Source organism: Podarcis liolepis (assembly GCF_965112155.1).
Source record: "Podarcis liolepis genome assembly, chromosome: 4".
In the NCBI taxonomy this organism is placed as follows: Eukaryota; Metazoa; Chordata; class Lepidosauria; order Squamata; family Lacertidae; genus Podarcis; species Podarcis liolepis.
Genome location: NC_139558.1, coordinates 73,514,381 through 73,539,031, shown reverse-complemented (window position 1 = coordinate 73,539,031; position 24,651 = coordinate 73,514,381). Strand labels below are relative to the sequence as shown.

The 24,651-nt window shown below is 42.2% G+C and overlaps 1 protein-coding gene across 4 annotated transcripts in view; it reads left to right on the top strand.

Annotated features, from left to right (window-relative positions):
- ST3GAL6 (ST3 beta-galactoside alpha-2,3-sialyltransferase 6) overlaps positions 1 to 24,651 on the top strand; it is a 47,290-nt gene that overhangs the window by 7,610 nt on the left and 15,029 nt on the right. For all 4 annotated transcript variants that reach the window (XM_083500805.1, XM_083500804.1, XM_083500807.1 and 1 more), the window contains exons 2-3: positions 22,147 to 22,246; positions 23,459 to 23,539. In XM_083500805.1, coding sequence (XP_083356931.1) covers positions 22,147 to 22,246; positions 23,459 to 23,539 — 181 coding nt within the window. The remainder of the gene's footprint in view (positions 1 to 22,146; positions 22,247 to 23,458; positions 23,540 to 24,651) is intronic.

Sequence of the window (24,651 nt, the reverse complement as noted above, 5' to 3'; positions counted from 1 at the left end):
GTAGTCAGCCGGGGGCTTGGCTGAAAACTAGAGACCTTGCTACATAGGATTTTGCTGTTAGTAGAATTTCCAGTGCCCAGGATCTAAAGCTTTAGTTTCCAACACCCCCACTTTCCTTCACTGATATCTGTTAGAAGCAGGAGAGTTATGCAAGTTCAGACAATCTATCCAAGGACATAGAATTTGTTTTTTAGGTTAATTCTCTTCATTTCTTCAGCATACGCAGTCCTGTCCTTAGTGCAAAGGAAAGCTTTGTATGGTTGACAACTCTTCCGATCATTACCTCTGATTACAAAGAGATGTTTGTTCTTTTAGAAAGGATGTTCATGTGCTATACAAGCTGACATTTATGGATTTGTATTCCCTGCTTGACGTATAGTGGTATGGAGAGTTTGGCATGCTGGCTGAAGCCAATGAGAGATTTAAGGATGTAATCCTAAGGCATTAGTGAGTGGGAGCTGAAGGCAGTTAGATGAGAAATGAGGGCAGAGGAGTGAACTCTGTCCTTTTGCAGGGTTTCCCCCACTTCTTAATCAGTTGCCTCCCATTGGATCCTAGCCTTCCCTTGGTTCTGCCTTTGCAGACCTCACTCTTAACCCTACTAGCATTTATTTATTTTAACAATTTATATATCTTTGATTTCTCTGAAAGAGAATAAAAGAGTAGAAGGAACAGAACAAGTCCTTAAACCTGATGTACTTTCAAAATTAGTAAGAACAAATTCAAAATTGGGGCTCTCACATTGGTAGGGCAGGTTCTTAACACTGTGTGTGCAGTGTGGGAATCATCACATTAACTCACCCTTCTCTGATGTACATCAATGGACTGCAATAGGGCTGCAGAACCTGTAAAAAAAAAAAAAGTATTTTCAGAGCTGAAAAGGTAGCAAATTTTCAAGCTGCAGACAGTGTTCGAAATTCCCATTGTTTTAGGTGCATTTTGCGACAGGGCATTTCCATAAGCGCGTGTTCAATATTCCCATTGTTTTAGGCGCATTTTGCGACAGGGCATTTCCATAAGCGCAAGAAGTTTTTGACCTCTGGGAGCAGTCCTGCACATAAGATTGCTGATTAAAACTCAGAGTGGAAGGAAAGGAGGACTTTTTTTGCTTCTCCAATTCCAGCTACTCTCTGAAGACTGGAGAAGAGACCCTCCTAAGGATATTAGGGGGTTGGGCAGGGTAAGGACTAGACCATGTGAAAGATGAACACAATATTTTAGCTGCAGTTCATTCATTTTCAGCTTTGTATTCTTGTTATTAAAAAAGTGTGCCTAGACAGCTTTATGTGCTTGGCAATTATTTTTTCTATCAAAGGGGTGAGACATCCATGAAAAAAGACTTTGGCAATCCCACCCATCATGCAACCCAGTGTGTTTTGACTATACATTATTTTGGCTTTATCTGCTATCCCCAGAATATAATCCCCGTGTAAGATGAGAGTTGCCTGTACAGCCTCAAAGAAGGCCAGTGGGGCAGGCATCTGCTAACTGTTGGGGAAGCTTACCTCCTGCAGTTTGTGGAGTAATTGCCTTTTGATAAGTGGCAAGCGTTATGAGAATGAGGTGAGAAATGTTTCATAAAGCTGCTGGTCCAAGAATTAATTATTTGAAGTCTTTCCCATTAATATGCCTTATGGCACTGGTTCTCAACTGGTGCGTGGGGACGCATCAGTGGGTTGTGGCATGACCCAAGGTGGGTCTCAGCAGGAGCACTACCATCATGTGATGATGTAGTAAAAGATTGAGAAATGGGTCTGCCAATGCATGTTTGAGTTAAACATGGGTTTTGGGTCTAAAAAGTTTGAAGATGCCTTATGAAGACCGGAAGCGCTTATACTCTTGAGTCAGGCTTTCTAAGCAGGTCCGTTCAAGGTAAAGAGTGGTATTGTGGGAGACAGTTATTAGCTGTAAGCTGGCATGCCAGTGGTGTGAAGGGACAGGGTTGTGAGACCTCATGGAGGGTAAGAATATCCACGTCTACTAACCTAGATGGCTATGTTCTACTTCCTGAGTCAGAGGCAATAGGCTTCAGGATGCCAGCTGCTGGTAATGGCATGTGCTGTTGTGCTCAGGTCCTGCTTGCGAGTTTCACACAGGCATCTGGTTGAACAGGATGCTAAATTAGATGGGCTATTGGCCTGATCCAGCAGGTTTTTCTTCCAGCAGAGCCTAATGGAACAGGCCAGTGGCCCATCTAGTCCAGCATCCTATTCTCACAGTGGTTGATCAGATGTCTGTGGGAAATTGGCAGGCAGGATATGAGCGCAAGAGCCCTCTCCTTCCTATGGTTTCCAGCAACTGGTATTGAGAAGTATTGCTACATATAAAAGGATGTCACATAGAGGAGGGAGAAAGGTTGTTTTCTGCTGCTCCAGAGAAGCGGACACGGAGCAATGGATCCAAACTACAAGAAAGAAGGTTCCACCTAAACATTAGGAAGAACTTCCTGACAGTAAGAGCTGTTCGACAGTGGAATTTGCTGCCAAGGAGTGTGGTGGAGTCTCCTTCTTTGGAGGTCTTTAAGCAGAGGCTTGACAACCATATGTCAGGAGTGCTCTGATGGTGTTTCCTGCTTGGCAGGGGGTTGGACTCGATGGCCCTTGTGGTCTCTTCCAACTCTATGATTCTATGATTCTATTCTACTTCCAGCTGTGGAGGCAGAGCATATAGCTGTTATGGCTAGTATGTTCATCTGAGTCCCTTCTGTATGACATAGAGAGGTAGGGCTCATTACTGAGACGGATGAATGAACAGAGCCCTTCCTTTCTCTTCCACCTTATTGTTGACTCACAGTTGTTAGTAAACCTGATACCTCTGACATGCTGCTGTTCACTTGCCCCTGTTTATTTTTCTTTACGGTGCTCTCATGCTTCCACAGGACTGCAGGCTTTGAATTTCCCAAGGCTACAAGGCTATGCTGTAAAATAAAATGGACTGTGTGACTTATCTCGTGATGGTATTCCATGTCTTGTGACCTTTTGATGTTTTCCTTAGCCCTTCCGCTCTCAGAGTCTTACGATTACATTGGAATTTTAGCTTTTATTTATTTTTTAAACCCAGCTTTTCCAGAAAAACTAGACGCTCAATAGAGAGAGCATTTCTTAAAAATAAAAAGATACCTTCCTGTGTTACTGAGCTATAATCCTAAAGGGGTAATGCTAGTAGGTTATATGCCTGAGCTTGTAAAGTGACACTGTTGAAACTGGTGTCAGTTGGAGATATGTTATAATTGAAACACAGACTACAGTGTGCTTAATTTCATTGAAATCAGTGATCTTAAAAGCATATTTAATTTAGCATGCCATGCTGTCCATTTTAAAGGCGAGACATTTCTCCCATTTCTTTATAGTGCGGGAACCCATGTTTATGCAAGCATAACATGAAAATCCCTTTCTTGTTATTTTTTGTATTAAAAACTTTAGAAGCCTTTTGCAATTGAACTGAACTACAGTTAAGAACCAGGATGTGGTTGTAGCGGGTGGCATTGAGACAAACATGTGACTAAGCTTAGTTACTTTGCATATGGTGCAAAACTTCGGGGATATATAGATGGCTGAAAGGAAAGACATTCTACGTATGATATTACCATAATGCCGTTAGACAAATCTATGGTGTGACCACAATTAAGAGTACAGTTGTACCTTGGAAGTTGAACGGTATCCATTCCGGAAGTCCATTCGACTTCCAAAATTTTCGGAAACCAAAGCGCGGCTTCTGATTGGCTGTAGGAAGCCAATCAGAAGACGCTGAAGCCCTGTTGGACGTTCGGCTTTCAAAAATAGTTCGTAAACCAGAACAGTCACTTCCGGGATTGCGGCGTCCGGGAGCCAAAACATTCAAGAACTAAGCTGTTTGAAAACCAAGGTAGGACTGTACTTTGTACAGTTCTGGTTGCCTCACCTTAAACAGGATATTGTAGAGTTGGAAAAGGTTCAGAAAAGGGCCAAGAAAGTGATCAAGGGGATGGAGTGACTTCCCTAAGAGGAAAGGTTGCAGCCTTTGGAACTTTTTAATTTAGAGAAAAGGCGAACAAGAGGTGGTGTGATAGAAGATTATAAAATTATGCATGGCATGGAGAAAGTGGATAGAGCTCGGGGACATCCAGTCAAGCTGGATGCTGGAAGATTTAGGGCAGATACAAGAAAGTACTTCTTCCTGCAGTGCATAGTCAGACTAAGGAGCTCACTCGCCCAGGAGGCAGTGGTGGCAACCAACTTGGATGGCTTTAAAAGAGGACCAGATGAATTCATGGAGGAGGAGAGGGCTATGGATGGCTACTAGCCATGGTACTGATGCTCTGTCTTCTCATTTGGAGCCAGCAATGCTTCTGAATGCTAGTTGCTGGAAACCATGAGAGAGGCAAGAGTGCTCTCGAGCTCATGTTCTGCTCCCTGGCTTCCTGCAGGCATTTGCTTGGCCACTGTGAGAACACGATGCTGGACTAGGTGGACCATTCACCTGATCCAACAGACTGTTCTTGTGTTTTTATGGAAGGTGATTTGAAGAAAGGAATACAGTGGTACCTCAGGTTAAGAACTTAATTCGTTCTGGAGGTCCGTTCTTAACCTGAAACTGTTCTTAACCTGAAGCACCACTTTAGCTAACGGAGCCTCCCGCTGCCGCCGCCACGTGATTTCTGTTCTCATCCTGAAGCAAAGTTCTTAACCCAAGGTACTTACTATTTCTGGGTTAGTGGAGTCTGTAACCTGAAGCCTCTGTAACCTGAAGCCTCTGTAACCTGAGGTACCACTGTAGGCACATTCTAAATCCACCACTTAAACCGTGCTTGCATGTTGCAGGAGAAAGACAGAACTTCCAACTGCAGTTCTAGATTGAGCACAGTGAGAAGCTCTTACTCCTACCCCAGTTCCCAATCCTAAAGGCTATGGTACACTGTTGGATTTCACCCTTGACTTGAACATTACAGCTACTTATCAGGCAGGGTTTTTTTAAAAATGAATATTGTACCAGCTTGTATCAGGGCAAGAACAGAAGGGGAATTTAAGCTATTCTGGCCTTCTTTCAGTCTTGATTAAAATCTGTCCTCTGAAAGCGCTGTTAGCTTGCAGGGATGGAGAATCGCCACACAGATGCCAATGGAGGATCTTCTCCAATGCCAACTGCACCTTCAAAACAGAAGTTTTCATCAGGACTTCAGCAGGCTAGGAAGGATTGCCTGCTCTGATTAGTTATCTCACACAAGCACACTGGCAATGCAAGTTGCATGAAAAAAAAAACATGTTGCAAGTTAGGTGGAAAAGCACATTTAACTTCAAGTATAGTTTAGGTTTGAGTGTTGGGAGTATGAGATGTCTGTGTAAAGAGAGTGGTATGTGTTGGAAAGCAAAGTAGGTGCAGAAAGGATTTTTAAAAAAGCTTGTTTCATGGGTTTCCACTTAATCAGTCCTTCTTTTTAAAATTATTTGTTCTTTAAATAGTTGTCAATGTAGCATGGCTGAATGTCATTTACAGTGCAATCCTCCCCATGTTTGCACAGAAGGAAGGGTCGTTTAGTTCAATGTGATTTGCTACCAGGCCACTGAATATAGGATTGCCATAGTTTCTTTTATACTCGTGGAAATGTATTTGATTGCTTCATGTTAATCAGCCTTACTTTTCATGAGATTCTCATGTTACAATTGTGCCACCTCCTTTTTCTCTTCCTTTGTGTGAACGCCAAAGCAAGTGACACTGTCCATTTTTCCATACGCTTTAAAGATTATCCCTTCTTTCATAACTGTTATGCAAACTTTACATAACCTCCACAATTTCTCAGTTGAAAACAAGATGATGGTGCCTTTAGAAAAACCCAAAAACATAAACCTGATTGACAGAAATCTCATAGCACTAGTGAATAATAATAATAATAATAATAATAATAATAATAATAATAATAATAATAATACATTTCTTACCAACTGAGAAACAAATGTATTTACATTTTTAGATGCCACCAATCTGGTTTTTTGCTTCTTTTTCTTTCCATCACACCCAAACTTGTTCTCACGCACTTTAGATTTCTCAGAACTTCAAAGTGATATGTTAGTCATTTTCTACATGCAGTAGCAGATCAAGAAAATATGCCTCGGGAATAGGCTTCAATATTACAGAATCAATACATGCCAAAAACTAGTTCACATAGATGGATTCTGTAGTGCAGTGTTGCTGTTAAGTGAGTTCCTAGGAAGGAACTCCCCCCATTATTGTACTTTTGGAGCAAGGATTGCATGGCTCAGTTGGTTAGAGCATGCTGCTGACAACACGAAGGTTTCAGGTTTGAGCCCCACAGCTGCATTTTCCTGCATTGTGGGGGATTGAAGACAGGAGTGCCTGGCGTGCTCTGGTCCATGGGGTCACAAAGAGTCAGACACGACTAAACAACAACAACATGGGGGATTGGACTAGATCAGGGGTCAGCAAACTTTTTCAGCATGCAGCCAGTCCACTGTCCCTCAGACCTTGTGGAGGGCCAGTCTATATTTTGAAAAAATAATAATGAACGAATTCCTATGCCCCACAAATAACCCAGAGATGCATTTTAAATAAAAGCACACATTCTACTCATGTAAAAACATGCTGATTCCTGGACCGTCCGTGGGCTGGATTTAGAAGGCGATTGGGCCGGATCCCGCCCCCGGGCCTTAGTTTGCCTCCCATGGACTAGATGATCTTCAGGGTCCCTTCCAACACTACAATTCTATGATTCTAAGGGTAGTGTGCAAGAATGAGGTCCAAAAGGGGAGCCTGTCATTTTTCCAGAAACAGATGGTCTTCATTCTTGGAAATGCAAAGGAACCTTTCTCATCCAAGCAGGCAACAGTTCCTCTTGTCCCAGGATACAAAGCCTGAGATGGGGAGCCTGGAGGCAGGAAGAGTTGTAAAGATAGGAAGCTGTGGGGAAAGGTTATATTGGCACAGGAAGCAAAAGATTCATACAAGCCTGTTGCAAGTTTCCTTTTGAAACATGTTTCTTTGAAACTGCCCGCAGCTTGCAAATTGGTCTTTTGTGAGAATGTAATGAAGCATGCAGGGCAGGGACAAATAAGCCTCTGATAAGATATGCTTTTGACCACAGGCACGTGCCCTTTCAGAGCAACGCAGGGAATTTTGGAAAGACTAAAAATGAAAATTACGAATTGCAGATTTTTCTCAGTGTTTCTTCTCAGAAAATAATTTTTATCATGTCTGCTGTCCGTGTGTTCAAATGCAAGGACTGCTTCACTGTAAGTGTCCAGTGACTTTGCAGCAAAAGTGGAATAATAGTTTCCTGGTTTGTGTACAAAAAGTGGGGAAAACATTTTGGGACCATAGCTTGGGCCACAGCTCAGTGGTAGAGTGTCTGCCTTGCATGAAGAAGATTCCAGGTTGAACCCCTAGCATCTCTGAAACCCTGGCGAGCTTTTGCCGGTCTACATAGAGAGTTGTTTTGTTCACACATAATGCTGAGCCAAGGTTTATTAATACAGTGGTACCTCGGGTTAAGTACTTAATTCGTTCCGGAGGTCTGTACTTAACCTGAAACTGTTCTTAACCTGAAGACCACTTTAGCTAATGGGGCCTCCCGCTGCTGCCGCCGCACCACCGCCGCACGATTTCTGTTCTCATCCTGAAGCAAAGTTCTTTACCCGAGGTACTATTTCTGGGTTAGTGGAGTCTGTAACCTGAAGCGTATGTAACCTGAAGCATATGTAACCTGAGGTACCACTGTATGTGGTTTCTTAAATGATGGGCTAGCATTAATGTGAACCCAGGCCAGGCAGCTTAATTTATTAACTGTGACCAAAGCTCACACAATAACCAAATGTTGTGGCTGGCTCACAAAACATTAGTTAACATCCACCATAAAAAGGTAAAGGTACCCCTGCCCGTACGGGCCCGTTGTGTCCGACTCTAGGGTTGTGCGCCCATCTCACTTAAGAGGCCGGGGGCCAGCGCTGTCCGGAGACACTTCTGGGTCACGTGGCCAGTGTGACGAAGCTGCTCTGGCAAGCCGGCACCAGCACAGCACACGGAAACGCCGTTTACCTTCCCGCTAGAAAGCAGTACCTATTTATCTACTTGCACTTAGGGGTGCTTTCGAACTGCTAGGTGGGCAGGAGCTGGGACCGAAAGACGGGAGCTCACCCCGCCGCGGGGATTCGAACCGCCGACCATGCGATCGGCAAGCCCTAGGCGCTGAGGTTTTACCCACAGCGCCACCCGCGTCCCTTTTAACACCATAGCTTAGCATTATTTGTGAACTTGGACCCCCTTCTTAACTATGGTTAATGAGCTGTCATTGCCCCAAAGCATTAGCGCTGTGAGTGAAGAGTGGTTCTTCTTGGCTTGCATCTCCTTTAATGGGGAAAGGGAATGTAATAAGCCACAGTTTAAGCGACCATCTACTTGATGCCTCAGTTTTAACTGTGGTTAATGTTAACTTTGGCATAGTGTCATGTGCAAACAAGGTCAATACTGGGCTAAGTGGACCCAGTGGTCTGACTTCATATCGGGAAGATCTCTGTGTTCTTAAGAAAAGCAACAATGTGTGTGACCATCGCACATGATTATCTACACACGAGTTTGTTTCCTACAGATTCAAAGGTATTTTGTAACAAGTGAAGTGGTTCTGAAAATCAGACTGCTGTTGCAAAAGTCTCCTTGAAACCTGCCTTTATAGACTGGGTGCATGAATTATAACATGAATTATAACTGCAGCTTGGCCTTTTAGTGCTTTGATTTTAGCTTACAATTGGAATGCTCACATTACTTCTCCCATGCAACCCTTTTCAATCTATATAAAAAGCAATCCAGTATATAGTATCTCTGGGTCATTCTTCCTTTCCTGTAAATATATTTTTAGAAAATGAGGTATTCTTCTGTCAGGAAATAAGAGGATAGGGAAGGGAAGGGAAGGGAAGGGAAGACTAGACTAGACAAGACTAGACTAGAGCAGGAGTGGGGAACCTTTGGCTCACCAGATGTTCCTGAACAACAAATCCCACTAACCCTAGCTCAGCAGCATCTGAATGGTGTTAGGATGGGCTGAAAGACAACAACAACAACAACAACAACAACAACAACAACAACAACAACAACAACATATCATGATACAGTTAATACTGTTAGGAGCAGAAAGATCACACAGGCTTATTAGGGAAAACACATATCAGAGCAACAGTAGATGGTGCCTTTATTGGGACTGCCTAAAGTGAGCAGAGTTGAACTTATCCGGTAAGCAAAAACAAAAATTGAAATCCAAAGGTTATGGGAAAAGAGAAAATATATATTGCAGGGCCTGTTGAGAAACCCAAGCCTGCAGTTTGTAATGGAATGGAAGGTGGGTGTTGAGCCTGACTTAATTAGGAGCGGTGATCCATGTTGTGGAGGAGAACCCTTCAGATTCATATACCCCAAAGTTGTGTGCCCATTAAATTCGGTCTGGATTCCCCCCCAACCGTTTGAAACAGAGTTAGGGGGCACACAAACAGAAGAGAAGGAGAGGAAATACGATACGCAGCCCAAAGTGCTTGCACTAGCAAAGCTGTTTAGCTGGATGCCACCCACCCTGTTTTCTCTAAAGTACCAGAGATCTGGTCTCCCTCTCCAGTGGCAGAGCAGCACTCATAGATCTCATAACAGCCCCTTAGCCATCATTCTGCCGGATTTAGGATTGCTCTGTAAGTAACAAAGTTGCTATGGGAAAAAATGGGGGGAAAATGTGCTTTCATTATCTGTATCCCAGGGATCTACAGATCCAGTCAGTTTTGGCAACTGTTTCTAAGTAGGAACAGCTTCTTGCTGATTGATTGTTTTAGAAGTGAGTAGCTTTCTGGAAAAAAAAAAGTTTAATTGGCTGTCTAGCATTGCGCTTGCTTGGCTTTTTTATTTTTATTTTTTTGGCCAAGTGCTCAGCAGCATGTTTTGTTTCATACTGAAGCTCTTCAGAAACAAGACACTCCCTACTGTCAGCGTAATTTGCCTCTTTCCTCGTAAGCACTAGCTAATGAATGTCCATGCTACTCCTGCTACAGGATATAAGGAATGTTTCCTTCCTTGACCTATCCATGAACTTCTAAAAAAATAAAAATAAATACCCATTATCTCATATAATTGTATGTTTAATGCATTTTCCATTACATTGCCGTTTCTGTTCAAACAAGGTAATCCATACCTCTAATAGTATTATTCCTGCCTTTGCCTTCTGTGGCTTGTAAATCAGGCTAGAGCAATTGATGGCCCATAGGCTAAAAGTATGTGCATGGGAGAGAGGTATTCTGTATCTAGATGTTTTATGTCTCATAGGGGTTTTTGGACACAGTGCGCCCCAGCTATGTTAAGCACATGGAATCCATAACCATGAAGCCCTCCCCTTAAGCAGTTGCCTTCTTAATTTATAGCAGTTGCCCAGAAACCAGCCATGCAGCTTGTGCAGCAAAATGCATTTATATCTTAAACTAGTGTCCTGCTGGATCAGGCCAGAATACCCACAGTGGCTAACTAGATTTCTTGGGAAGCCAGAAAAGAGGACAGCAGACCTTCTGTGCTCCCCAGCAGCTGAGGTTCCCGAGGTTCCACACAGTTGTCATTACTGGTAGGCACATGTTCTCCATGGATCTATCCAGTCCACTTTGAAAGGCATCTAACATAATTGCCAGAAAAAAAACGCAGAGACATCACCTTGCCAATAAAGGTCTGTATAGTTAAAGCTATGGTTTTCCCAGTAGTGATATATGGAAGAGTGAGCTGGACCATAAAGAAGACAGATCGCAGAAGAATTGATGCTTTTGAATTATAGTGCTGGAGGAGACTCTTGAGAGTCCCATGGACTGCAAGAAGATCAAACCTATCCATTCTTAAGGAAATCAGCCCTGAGTGCTCACTGGAAGGACAGATCGTGAAGCTGAGGCTCCAATACTTTGGCCACCTCATGAGAAGAGAAGGCTCCCTGGAAAAGACCCTGATGTTGGGAAAGATGGAGTGCACAAGGAGAAGGGGACGACAGAGGACGAGATGGTTGGACAGTGTTCTCTAGGTTACTGGCATGAGTTTGACCAAACTGCGGGAGGCAGTGGAAGACAAGAGTGCCTGGCGTGCTCTGGTCCATGGGGTCACGAAGAGTCGGTCACGACTAAATGACTAAACAACAACAACATAATTGCCATAGTCAGCAGCCACAGCAGTGAGTTCCATAAATTAGACACGCGTTGCATAAATAAGTAGTCATTTCTGAATCTGCTGCTACTCCACGGTGGCTGGTGCCCATTCGGGTGGAAGGCAGTCAGACCAATAGTAGGTGGCGCCAGAGCCAATTGGAGAAGGGGAGAACTTGTTCTAGTTTAGCCCCTCTCCTCTTCCCCACTGAGTTCTGCAAGGGGCAGCACTTGTACACTGCAACTGCAAGGGACCCACCTTCATTGCTGCTAAGCAATTTCCTCATTGGAGGAACCTGAGTTTTAGTATCACGAATGAGAGGGAATTATTTCTTTCTCCATGCCAGGCATAACTGTATACATTTCTAGCATCAAGCTATTTGGGAAACCACTAGTCTCCCCATGTGGCCTGCTTTTCCTCACCTCTTCCCCTGTGCAGCAATGAGACTTGAAAATACGCTTCCACTTGAACTAATGGAAGGATGCTTTCAAATTTAATTGCTGCACAGAGGACATCTTGGAGGGAGGAGTTTCAACTGGAGAGGGAAGGATTAACCCTCTTCTCCCTGTGTGCTATGATGCTCTCTCTTGCCCTTTCACTTCACAATTAGGCTTGGAAAAAATGGTTCCTGTGAGTGTTTTTCCCCCAATATGAATTTTGGTGTAGTTTGTACACCAAATTTTGGTGTAGTTTGGTGTAGTTTGTATCGTTGGAGGGAATGTTAACTCTAGTAACAGTCTCTCTGAAAATCAATCCCCCCCCCCCGCCCGCTACAATAATTTCAGGACAGAGGTATGTGTGTGTGTGGGGGGGGAGTGAATATGGATGGATGTGTAGCTGGGGGGGGGGATATAATATAAATTAGTGTGTGTTAGGTATGGGAATTAATGAATGCTTTGCCTTCCCAAACAAAACATAAAACTTTCTCTCATCTATGCTGGCACACTCATCTGCTTGAGCGGGCAGTGTTTTATTTTGCAAAATAATTTATTTCCCTGAAGGTCCCATAGCGTTGCCATATTTTGAAGAGCAAAAAAGAGGACACATTTGCTGAGTTTTACTTTTTATCCATGAATTGCTATGATGACTCTGCCCATGAAAAAAGAGAACATGTCCTGGAAAAAGAGGATAGATAGTCCATGGTGGTACCTGCTTGTGGATGAGATGGGTTAAGCTTTGATGTTTAATGTGGATCAGCCACTCTGGCTTAGTTCACGTGGCTGGATAAGAGAAACCATTTTGACCAGGCAACCCCAAACTTGGCCCTCCATCTGTTTTGGGACTACAATTCCCACCATCCCTAGCTAACAGGACCAGTGGTTAGGGATGATGGGAACTGTAGCCCCAAAATAACTGAAGGGTTGAGTTTGGGGATGCCTGATTTTGACTGTAGCTGCTCATTGATGTGGTTCTGCTCCCTGTGCATAATTCAGACCTAAGCTAACTGGTCAATCACTCCCTAGACTCAATCACTCAGCATGAATTCATTTCTCAAATGCAAGCTATTCTGTGAGACTTTATATCAATACAACCCCCTCTTTTTTTTTAAAAAATTATTTTTTATTAGCAATTTCAACATAACAAATTATCAAACCATATAATCACATACATTATTTTTCCCCCTTTCCCCCCTTCCATCCCTCCCTCCCCTCCCCCACCAAAGACTTCCCTCAGCTCCTCTCTCTGATTTCTCAGCATATATTATTCTCTGCGTGTTATAAAATTTTACATATCCTTACATTATCTATCTAACATGTTATCAACCAATAAATCTGTGTATGTTTATTCAAAACCTGCGAAGGAGTCCAGTTCATTTTGTTGCCTTTTAAAATAATTTGTAAAAAGCTCCTATTCTTCCTTAAAGCCACAGTTGTTCTTATCCCACAATTTATATGTCAGTTTAGCCAACTCTGCATAACTCTTCACTTTTCCTTGTCACTGTTCTTTTGTTGGGATTTCCTCATATATCAATACAAACTTAGTTTGAGGAAGTTCCTAAACATGCAGCACTGTTAAGTACTTTTGGAGGGCCAATGACAATGGATGTTGCAGAAGTTGAACTTCTCCAATTCTACTATCCTTAGCCTCTCAAGGTCTTTTGCTGTCTTAAATAAGGGCCAAAGTAGATATGTGACACCAAGTGAATTGTTAGGAAGCCGTTTAGGGCTTTGAAATTAATAGTAATAGGCAAGTAAAAACCATTCTTACAGGGACCAGAGTGTACAAGGTGGTGAGGCTTAGTTCTCTCCCTCACTGTAATCCCAACAAAAGCATCCCCTCCAGCACAGGGGAAAAATTTTCATTGGGCATGTAGCTGCAGAACGAACCACTTTTGCGTACAGACTCTGTGGAAATCATTTCTGTACCTTCTATTAAAATATAAAACTCTGATGTGCTTTCTGCTTTCTAATGATACATTGAGTCCTATGTCCAGGTTGACCTTATTTATTCATTATCCTTTGCTGCCTGTTGTTTCTAGGAGTCCTTCCCTGGAATAATGACTACTACTATAGTGCTACATCTTTCTACCATCAAGCTACAACTACACACACACACACACACACACACACACACACACACACACACAGAAAGAGAGAGAGAGAGCGAGAGAGCCCTCTTTCTCTGATCTAGGCATGTTTACCTGAAGAAGGACTTAACACTGTGCTCTGCCTCTATCTCCCACAACTGCTTATGTCCCTGGTCAGCTCCTCTTTCTCCTAGCCCTCTAAAGTGCTGTTGCACCTGTGCCCCACTTTCTGGCTTCTTGGAGGCTTCTGCCTAGCCACTGTGACAAGAGGATGCTGGACTAAGTGGGCCTTTGGTTGGGTTCTTAAGTGCCCTGGTTCCCAAATTTTGTTGCCACTTTGTCAAATTTCTCTCTCCTTTGGTTGGAAACTAAAGGAGTGCCTCTTACTGAGCCAGATACGACTCAAAGGCTTCCGAACAGATGTAGATACCGCATTTATGTGGAGTCCACCTGGTATGAGGTCCTCTCCAAACCCTTTCTCTTATTGGCAGAGGAAGAGACAATAGCAACATCACATACTGCTGCTTCTTACTCATCTATGAGGGACCGCCAGAGAAGAATAAGATATATTGCCCACAATCCTCCCACACTTCCTTTGTTTGCTTTTTCTTATATTGATAGTTCTATTTCTTTCACCTGCAGATAAGGAGGGCCCAGTGCTGTTGGTAGCCTCCATTCTGGCAAGGATCCTCTGTAATTTAAGTCTGCTACTTGGACGGCAGACATGCTCAGGAAAGGGAAGCCTTCCACACCACTTCACCATGTAGGAAAACGTTTCAAGCTGCTAAATGACTACCTGCCAGGCAACTGTTAAATGCATGGGAGTTCTGCCAGAAAAAAGTGCTTTGCTGTTTGAAACGTTCACCCACAGCTTCCTCTTTCTTTTATCTGGGTGCTAAGAGCAAGTGGGAGGAGTCTAATAGAGACCAAAGCTCTTGCAAAGTTCAAGTGGGTTGCTTCTTATGAAGGTTATGGTGCATCCACATTTAGAATACTCTGCTTGGTTTTCTCCTCCCCACTCCCAAGTTCAAAAAGGATGTTGTACAAATGTGTACAGGCAAAAACAAGAGCCAAAAAGCAGTTATGTGAGCAGGAGTCATAGCATTCTGCTGCAAAACAAGAGGCTTTACAAATATAATTTAGAAGGAAGCTAGCAGAGGTTGATGGCTACGAACTTTTGTAGGCCTGGTGAATACAGAAATTGTTTTCCCTCAAAACCCTAGAATGCATTGGAAGTTGAAATTAAAAAGTTGACCAATTTTTAAAATTAAAATGCATCTGATCAAATAAAACCACAGAGAATCACCAGTGAAAACCTATATTGGAAAAGAAGCAAAGGAGATCTTGAAATACCTGCCCTAACAAGATATTTTCAAGCAGTAAAGCTTGGCCTGTATCTCATGGTGATTCAAAATAGACAAAGCAATTAAGGCAGAAAAAGAGATCTATAATAGCAGTTCTGGAAACTTTACAGTACAACTAAGAACATAAGTTATTGATTCTCAAGTCTTGACATCCACTCTAAATCTGTATTAAAAGTTTGGCGTAAACACTAACATCAGTTACCCTCAAGCAGCATTCGAAACTCCCATTGTTCTAGGTACGTTTTGTGACAAGTAATTTCAATAGCATGAGCAGTTTCTGAGCTCTGGACGCAGTGCTGCACCTAAGATTTCAGATTAAAACTGCAGAGTGGAAGGAAAGGAGGACTTTTTTCTGCCTCCCCACTTGCAGCCACTCTCTGAAGACTGGAGAAGAGACCCTCTTAAGAATATTAGAGGGGTGGGCAGAGGAAGCATGGCTTTGTTTTTTGCAGTCTTCAGAAGAGTCCTAGACCATGTAAAAAATGAATATACAATTTTAGCTGCAGTTCATTTATTTTCAGCTTTGTATTCTTGTTATTTAAAAAGTATGCCTGGATATTCGGTTGTTGCGCCCATAACCTAGGTTTAAGGTGCCATTTAGCTCCTAGCCTTCATAGATCCCTGTTTCTAACACTGTCCCCAAGCATATCCCCAAGTACATCTTGGCTCACAAATAAATTCACTAGTATAGTGTTCAAAAATACTGGAAGTTTCTCTCTCTTTTTTTAATGGATTATTTATGGGCACATAATTTCATATAAACAAGTAACATTGATTCTGCACAACTACCATTATTCCAATCTTTCCAGCTAAGGCATATTGCCAGTCAACTGAATATGCATTACAAATATCTTTGTGAATATAGATCTTTTGAAAGAGATGCTGATTCATTCAGACCAGAGCATCTTAATTAGCAAAATCTACCAGATATTGTAAGATATCAATTTTGATTAACTATCCCTAACATTAAAAAAATATGAGAAAGATTTATCAATATATAATCTCTATATGGAAACTGAATAACGGTTCTGGCTGTTTAATACTGCATCATCACTACTGATAAGTGTAAATCATAAAGAAAATCTTTAAAAATTTGTTTAGGACTAGCATTTGACAACGATGCAGATTAAGCAAAATATATAAAACTCATCTGATGCTGGAGGTGTAAATCAGTAAAATATGAATTTGTGCATATATGCTGATGTTCTGTTGAGATAAGAAACTTTTGAGCAATGTATTAGATTATCCAGGAACCCTAAAACAGTCCTGCTATGTATGATTTGGACAGAAGTTGAAAACGTTCTGTCTTTCGATTTGCAGATGTTATTGGAGAAATGAAAATCCGCCTCCCATATCAGAATGGCTGAGAAAAATCTGGGGAACAACACTGCTATTTAAATTAACATACTGAGCAAGAGCTAGAAGAATTATCCGATGAAATAAATTAACAGCACAATTAACCCATAAAATTTACTTTCATGATTATCAAGAGGCTGAATTGCGTTCAGGCACCTTGTATTTGTGATATTAGTCCCCGTTGGTGTGTTGTTGTCTGTCCTGTAAAAGTCCAGGATGGTTTTCTGATGCTGGGCCTGTCCTTTGGCTTTCCTTGTGGAGAGGGGGGCCCTAGAAGATTGGGCATGAGTGAGTACCATCTTCCCCTATTGCAGTGATGGCCAAACTTGGCCATCCAGCTGTTTATGGACTACAACTCCCATCATCCCTCGCTAACAGGACCAGTGGTCAGGGATGATGGGAATTGTCGTCCCCAAACAGCTGGAGGGCCAAGTTTGGCCATCACTGTCCTATTGTAACCTTTTAGCAACCCAGGAAGATGAAGGAAATAATTGAAATTCCTTATTTAAAGATATAAGAGTTCTTATTGAGGCCAGCTTCCTCCCAGGTTGGCCCGTCTGTTTCTCATAATGGTTGATCTCAGCCTCATCTCCAAGGCGATTTATATGTAGCAACTTAAAACGTTTCTTTGTTCACTACACTGTGGAATTATTTAAAAGGGGACAGGCCACCTAGACTGGCAAACAACAAACAACACAGTCCCTAGCCCTCAGGTCTCCAAAATAATGGGGAGTTGATAAAACAAGTCCAAGTTAAGTCTAATTAAAAGCTGTGTTAAAGCCAAACCAAAATATCAATAATTCCAGTTTCTGTTTCAGCCGCTTCCCACGCCTCCACTCTATAAAAGGGGATGTCAACAAAACAGAGAAGCCCCAGGCCTGTTAATTGCTGTTAATCTGCTCTCCAGCTTCCAAGTTAAAATAACAGTTGAAAGTTGATAAAACACTTGGTTTAAAACAGGTTAAAATCAAATAAAACGCAGTTTAGATCTGTGGCGCTCTGGAGCTGCCTGTCTGACCTGTCGCCATCTTAACTGGAAGAGGGACCCCCATCAAGTTACTGGGATGGGCGGAAAACTTTGTCCCCTCCCTTGTGCTGTGTTTACTTCATCCCTACATTTTTACTGCAACACCCTCCCCCCAAAATGAGTAGGGTCTCCATGGGACAGAAAAATCACTTTGGGTACCTGATCCAACCTCTGGGTTTGGGGGTTAGTGACCTCTACTTTAGGGAGTCTTTTAATTACTGAGCATTCAGAATACTAGTAGAACAAAACACACTGTTCCTGCAAAAAGCACACAAAAAAACCATTGTTGATTTTTGCTTTCTAGCTTACTGCTATCAGGATAACTTAAGATACCCTGAGAAAGCAAACAGTTTAGTGCTATGAAAATAAGTAACTTTGCAAAAACCTATGAATGTAGTATTTATGTTGGCACAAGGAAGAAAACCGATCCTCTGGGACTTTAAAATAGGAGCAGTGGCTGCAAGCCACTTGAAGAATGGCAGCTAGGCTCCGATTTGCTTGAAGGAATACACAGTAGGGCAGTTTAGATGCACAATTTAATGTGTTGAAAGCATCCGTGAGGAGCTAGTTGGGCTTCATAGACTTCCCCTGCTGTATGTGTAGTTGCAACCAGTGCCCACCTCCCCCATCAGCTGTATGTTTGGCAACAGTAAGAGGCTCATCCATACTTAGGGAGATCATTGGCCACAGTTGCCAAATGCGTGGTTGGTTGGGTAGGCCTAGCCTGCAGAGCACATGGCCCTGTGGCAGGGAATCCAGATTTTTAAAAGGCAAATATGCCCATCTTTCTCTTCTTGGTTCCAGGGTCTCATTCTGTCTTCCCTTAAGGAAAGGGTAGGTAATCTTTTCTGGCCAGCAGGTCATATTCTTATCTCCTTGCTCCTGGTGGAACAAATTTGACAAGTGGGTGGGGCTGACCACCTGCACTACGACATCAGGTGAAGCTGCACTTTGAAGCCCCGATTTCTGGGACTTCAAAGCACAGGGCTGCCTGAAAGCAGTTTTTCAAACAGCTTGTGTCTTTACTGAGTAACTCCAGAGGGGTCGCTGTTAAAATAAGAAAACATCTTGTGGTACCTTAAAATGTGTTGATTTATTTTGAAACTTATGCTCCACCTTTAAGTGTTACCACTCCCAGGGCAGTGTTTAAAGCAATTTAAAACAACAACAGTATCCATCAATAATGTTAGTAGTAATAGGAATCAGTAACAGTCCTGGGACTGCAGAGCTGAAGGCAGTCGGGGAAGTATGAGCCACTGAGAAGTACCCACTGCTTCCCAGGAAGAACATCATGACAACCAGGAAGGCAACCTGATCCCATTCGGAGATGTAGTAGCTGCTTCAGTGCTTGATATCCTTCTCACTCACTTTTTCCTTTTGTTGTCAAATCTGTTGATGTTATTACATGTATGCCTTGCTGTTCCTGCAAGGAGCTCAAGGTAGTTTATCATTTTAACAGTATTTCAAAACCATATTAAAACAACAGAGCAGCAAAAATGCAGCAATACAAACTTCAGATGTCCATAAGATGGGAAAAGTAGTTTCTTTCTCAAACAGGTTTTATCTTAAACAATTGCAAACACAGTAAGTAAAGAGTCCACTTGCAATAGATCAGTGGTTCAGTGCTTAGACGTCATACTGGTAAATCAGACATTTTGTTGCTAAAGAGCTCAGTCATTGAGCTTTGTAGTAAATAATATACAGTGGTACCTCAGGTTAAGCACTTAATTCATTTCGGAGGTCTGTTCTTAACCTGAAACTGTTCTTAACCTGAAGTGGCACTTTAGTTAATGGGGCCTCCTGCTGCTGCTGCGCCGCCGGAGCAAGATTTCTGGTCTCATCCTGAAGCAAAGTTCTTAACCCGAGGTACTATTTCTGGGTTAGTGGAGTCTGTGTGGTGTAGTGGTTAAGAGCGGTACTCTCGTAATCTGGGGAACCGGGTTCGCGTCTCCGCTCCTCCACATGCAGCTGTTGGGTGCCCTTGGGCTAGTCACACTCCTCTGAAGTCTCTCAGCCCCACTCACCTCACAGAGTGTTTGTTGTGGGGGAGGAAGGGAAAGGAGAATGTTAGCCGCTTTGAGACTCCTTAAAGGGAGTGAAAGGCAGGATATCAAATCCAAACTCTTCTTCTTCTTCTATTCTTCTGTAACCTGAAGCGTATGTAACCTGAAGCGTATGTAACCCAAGGTACCACTGTACAAGAGAAGACAGAATGTAAACAACTTAAAGCAGGGTATATCTGTCTCCATTTGCATGTTTCCATCGGGAGGAGCATAGAAAGAGGACAATGTCCTTCAGTTTGTTAAACCTCCTTGAGATATAGCAGGCAGTGACAGATATTAAAGTCAAATGCCAGCCAGTACTCCTTGGGAATTGGGTTGCAGACATGTCCATGGCATTAGCTGTGGATAACATGTCATGCACCTGATGAGGGTTTGCTCCCCACCAAAGCTTATGCTGCAAATCATTTGGTGGTCTTTCGGGCACCATGGCATTTTTGTTTCTTTTTTTTTTGTATAGAATTGTTATTGCCTTGTACACTATGGGCAATACAGCAGGCCTACCAAGTTCAGTAAGTAGTGATCATAGGAAGGAATTCAGGAAGTCAGTTTGCTCAAGCCTTTGCAGATTAGAATCACTTCACATCATTTTATATGTTTGCCAAGCATAAATAGTTGTTTTCTAGCTAGAGCAGAAACAACTCTGCCCAGGTTAATAATCCATAAAATTTAGAGCCCTTCCTTTCCGTGTGTGTCATGAACTGAAACAGCTGGGTGTGGGTATCTGCTGTCCAGAAATCTGCTGTGTATCTGAAGAAGTGTGCATGCACACGAAAGCTCATACCAAGAACTAACTTAGTTGGTCTTTAAGGTGCTACTGGAAGGAATTTTTTTATCCAGAAATCCTTGTTTGTTTCTGGGATGGATTTGTTAGATTATACAAATACACTGGATGGTCAGACATGCTCAAAAATGTTTTAACAATTAGAGCTGTAATGTGTTAGGTTGTTGTTGTTGGGGTTTTTAAAAATTGTAATTAATAGAGAATCTGCCCACCTAAATTCACGAGAGAGGTAGAGATATGCAAAATTAGCATTTCATCTAAAAATGAAACAAGCGTTCAAGAGGGTCTGAAACATAGTTTCATGCTTTTAAGGCAGAATGTTGAACCATTTGAGTTCATTTGATGAAGGCTTTAGGGCAACGTTTCCCAACTTGGTGCCCCCCAGCTGTTTTCCCCTCCCCAAAGTTACAACTTCCCATCAGCCCCAGTTGTTGTTGTCAGTTGCCAGGGATCATTACGATGTATTTATTTATATCCCACCTTCTTCCGTGAAAGTGACTCAAGACAGCTTACAAATAAAAATAAGAACAGCTAAAAACATAGAGAATTTTTTTAAAAATTAAAATTAAATTAAAACTATATGTATACATATAAAAATATATTAAAGGTATACAAATAATAACAATAAAAGCAACACAGTGCCTGCCCCCTCATTGAAAGCAGTCAGTTGGGAGGAACAAGAAATGGGTGGCACACAGATGTCCTTAGCCGGGACATCTCAGCATCATGGATATGGTGCAACTAAAGACCCTCCATCTGGATGTGGAATTGGACAAAATGTGTTGGGTCATTTAGGCTGCCATCTTAACCCCTGCTATGTGGGCATCATCGTCAACACTACGGCCCCTGGCTCAGTATGAGGGGTGCTTTTGAACCTCTCCTTTGAAACCCAAAGGAAAACAGGCAGTAGGGGGAAAGAACATCCCTTCTTTCCTCCCCCAAGGACTTGCTGTTACACTACTGCTTGAGTTAGAGTCACCTTTTGGTTGACCAGACAAGTCCTACAAAAGGGCAGTTTCCCTCTCCACTGGCTTCTCCTTCCTGGCTGATCTGCCCAGATGCAACAAGTATGGCCTTCTCTGTTTCACTTCCAACAGGAGATGGGAGTAGTAGTTGAGAAGGCACTAAACTGAGGTAGTAGGTTTTATGGAGTTAGCACAACTCATGTCATCTTGGCCTCACTGAGGAAAGAAATGCTAGAGTCCCTTCCCCTCCGCTGCCCCCCGGCCATCTGTGCTCTTAAGCAATTTAAATCAGCCTTGGTTCTCCATTTAATAGAGTACTCCCCTTGCATAAATCTAACGTCTATGCTTGTTGGGGGGTTTATAGAGCTTTTCCATTTTGCTGAAGCAGGTTGACCAAGATGCCCAGTACAGAAAGCCATGTTTAGGAAATAGTATATTAGAGAGAATGTGCTGAGTTGTTTTCAGCAAGCCACAATATTTGCTACAGAGGAGGTGTTTTACATAAAGCGGAAAGGAAACGAGCTGAAAACAAGGACAGAGAGCAAATATAGGAACAGATTGCCCTTAACCAGGATCACGGAGGATATTATTACAGAACTTAGCTTTGATAGCTAATCAAACAGTTGTGAAAGATCTACCATTTTTCCAGGCTCAGAGCAAAGACTATGCAAGATTTGTTTCATGACTGGTTTATTTAAACACCTTAAAACCTATTGAGCAAACACAGCTGCCTTCATATCATATTAATAGGCAAGCATGTCAATGAACCCCTTTGTACTTCAGCTGGAATTCGAGTGAGTAGTCCATACACTTAAATAAAACCTGTGAAACTGATAAATGACAGGTGACAGATTATTTTCTCTCTTTCTTTCGCCCAAATTTGACATGTAGAAATAACACTAACGTTTCTCTTTTGAACTTTTGTTTCAGATTTGACAGTCATGAAACGGATCATATGTGCGATTCTCTTGGGTGCGGGAGTGATGTATGTTATACTACACCGAAACCTGCGACGGACAAATGACTATTGGTAATTACAACATCTTCTTAGACTTAGACAAACTACCTGTTAATTTGTTACTGCAGATCTCTCTAAGAATCATTCGGCTGTACCTCTGCAATTGCAAGTCTTATTCAGGAGCTGGAAAACATGTTGGTAGGTTAGTTAGCAAATGTGTCTGAGGAAAAACAAAATGACTGCAGAATTACTTATGACATTTACATTATAGGCAAGTGTCCCCCATCCCTGACCTGAGTGGAACTTAATCTGAAAAGGTAGCACTACCTTATTTTGACTAAGGATGCTTGAGGATTTCACAGTTTAAAGTGACCATGATGCTTTAATTTTTACACTTTTCTGAAGTCTTCAGTACAGGAAGACAATATGGTTATACAGTTCCCGAATCATAAATTTACTCTTGAAAGAGGATTTCATTCTCTGTGTGAAGATTGGTTCCTACTCCATATTATCTCTGTGAAGTCTGGTTCCTATTTACAGGAGGGCGGTAATTCAACTGTGTTGGTAAATGTAAGATTAGTATGCTTATTAGTATGTACCTCTTAAGGGTCAGGATGGTTGCTGTACCTTCCGGATTGAATTTAAGACAGGAGCTTGTATCAGGGTCACAGATAGTTCATGAATGGTATATTTTATCTGAAACGTATGCCAGTTGCACTGACACCATGATCCATAGAAATAAACCACGAGAAAAGCACAGACTTAGCACCCATTGTTAACCCGCTTACTCATCTTTTCTCTGAATTAGAAAGCTGCAACCCTCCTTCTTAGAACTCTTCCAAATGTAGTTGCACCATAGATTTATATAACAGCACTATAATATCGACAGTGTCCTTTTCAATTTAGCTTGTGTTGTATGGCAATGTGGGTGGGGCATGTCATGTTTCAAAGCCTTCTGCATTCAGCTCTATTAAAGTTATCTTTTGGGTGCTTTTTAATCAGTCATTGAACTTGCAGAATAAGTAGCCCATAAACCAGGGAAGAAGCACATGCAATTCAGCATCACGTGTTGTATAGTTTAAGGCATATGACTCTTGTGCACTGAAAACAGTGCAACCTAGAAAGACTTAATTTGAGACTGAATGCTGTGGCAGGTTTTACGGATTGTCTGTAAATAAAATGGAGTGTGTGTATATCTATATAAAATTTTGCTTCAGATGTTCACTACCTCCTATCGGTCTGTTTGTATATTTTAATATGGTGAATTTGTTGTTGTTGTTCTAGGTTGCCCCCTACAGATGGAGGAGACAGAAAAGGACAAATAATAGGTTGCCCTTACAAACCTGGCGTTTCATCTTTAATAAAGTAAGGGGAAAGGGGGATTACTAATGGTCACCATGTGCTGAATGGGCTTGCAGTCCCCTCTTCCAAAAGCAAGGGTGGGCGACTTCTTTTCTGTGGCTAGTTGCATTCCCTTGATGGTAATCTGTTGATGTCCACATGTTGGTGGTGGGTGGAGCCAGACACAAATATATTTTGGATTTACAAATAAAAACCAGTTTTCAGCGTGGCTACCAAAGGTTAGAATTCGAAGTCCTATGCAGATTCTACTCTTAATACGACACAATACGATAATCTTTATTGTCATTGTCAGAACAACGAAATTGAAAAATCTACGTAAGACATTCAAAAACCAACAAGCCTGCTATCCCAGCTATCCCAACCTGGTTAGCCCCCTAAAAACTCTGATACCCCATTTTTAAATACTGTATACTACCATAGAGACTCCTTACACTGAATTTAAAACCAAAATCGCATTTGGATAGAAACTGTTTCTCAGGTGGCTCATCCTAGTCTTTATAACCCTGCACCTTCTTCCAGAAGGCAGAAGCTGAAAGAGATCATTTCCGGGGTGCGCACTATCCTGCACTATCTCTGCAGCTTTCTTATGACACCTGGAAACGTAGATTTGATCCAAGGTGGGAAGAGTAAACCCTATTGAATTTGATGGGGTTACTCTCAAATAAGTATACTGATGAGGTGTTGTTGTTTTTTTAAAGCATTACAGATCAATACAGTTTTCTGGAAAGCAAGTGAAGACAATTATTTTCTGACTTAGCATGTGTGCTCACATACCTCGCTTATCAGACATTTACCCTAAGCGATGCAGTCAGGAAAAAGAACAACACCCACACCAGTTCATGTTACCCCCCCCCCAAAAATACTGGTCCTTCTAGTTGTTCTGCACTAACTACACAGAAAGAAGGCAAAAAGCCGAGGAAAATAAGCAAGGCATGAACAAGAAGGAAGGAACTCTGATGGGATAGAAGAGTGGGGCAGCTTCAGAAGGTACTGAGGGCCGTGTTCAATAAGGTTGTGGTTTGCATGCAGCTCCAAAAGAACAAGTCTGTAGCAGAAGCAGCTCACCAGGTGGGATGGAGCCACTACACTAACTTCTCATCAGGTGGGTTGCTGCT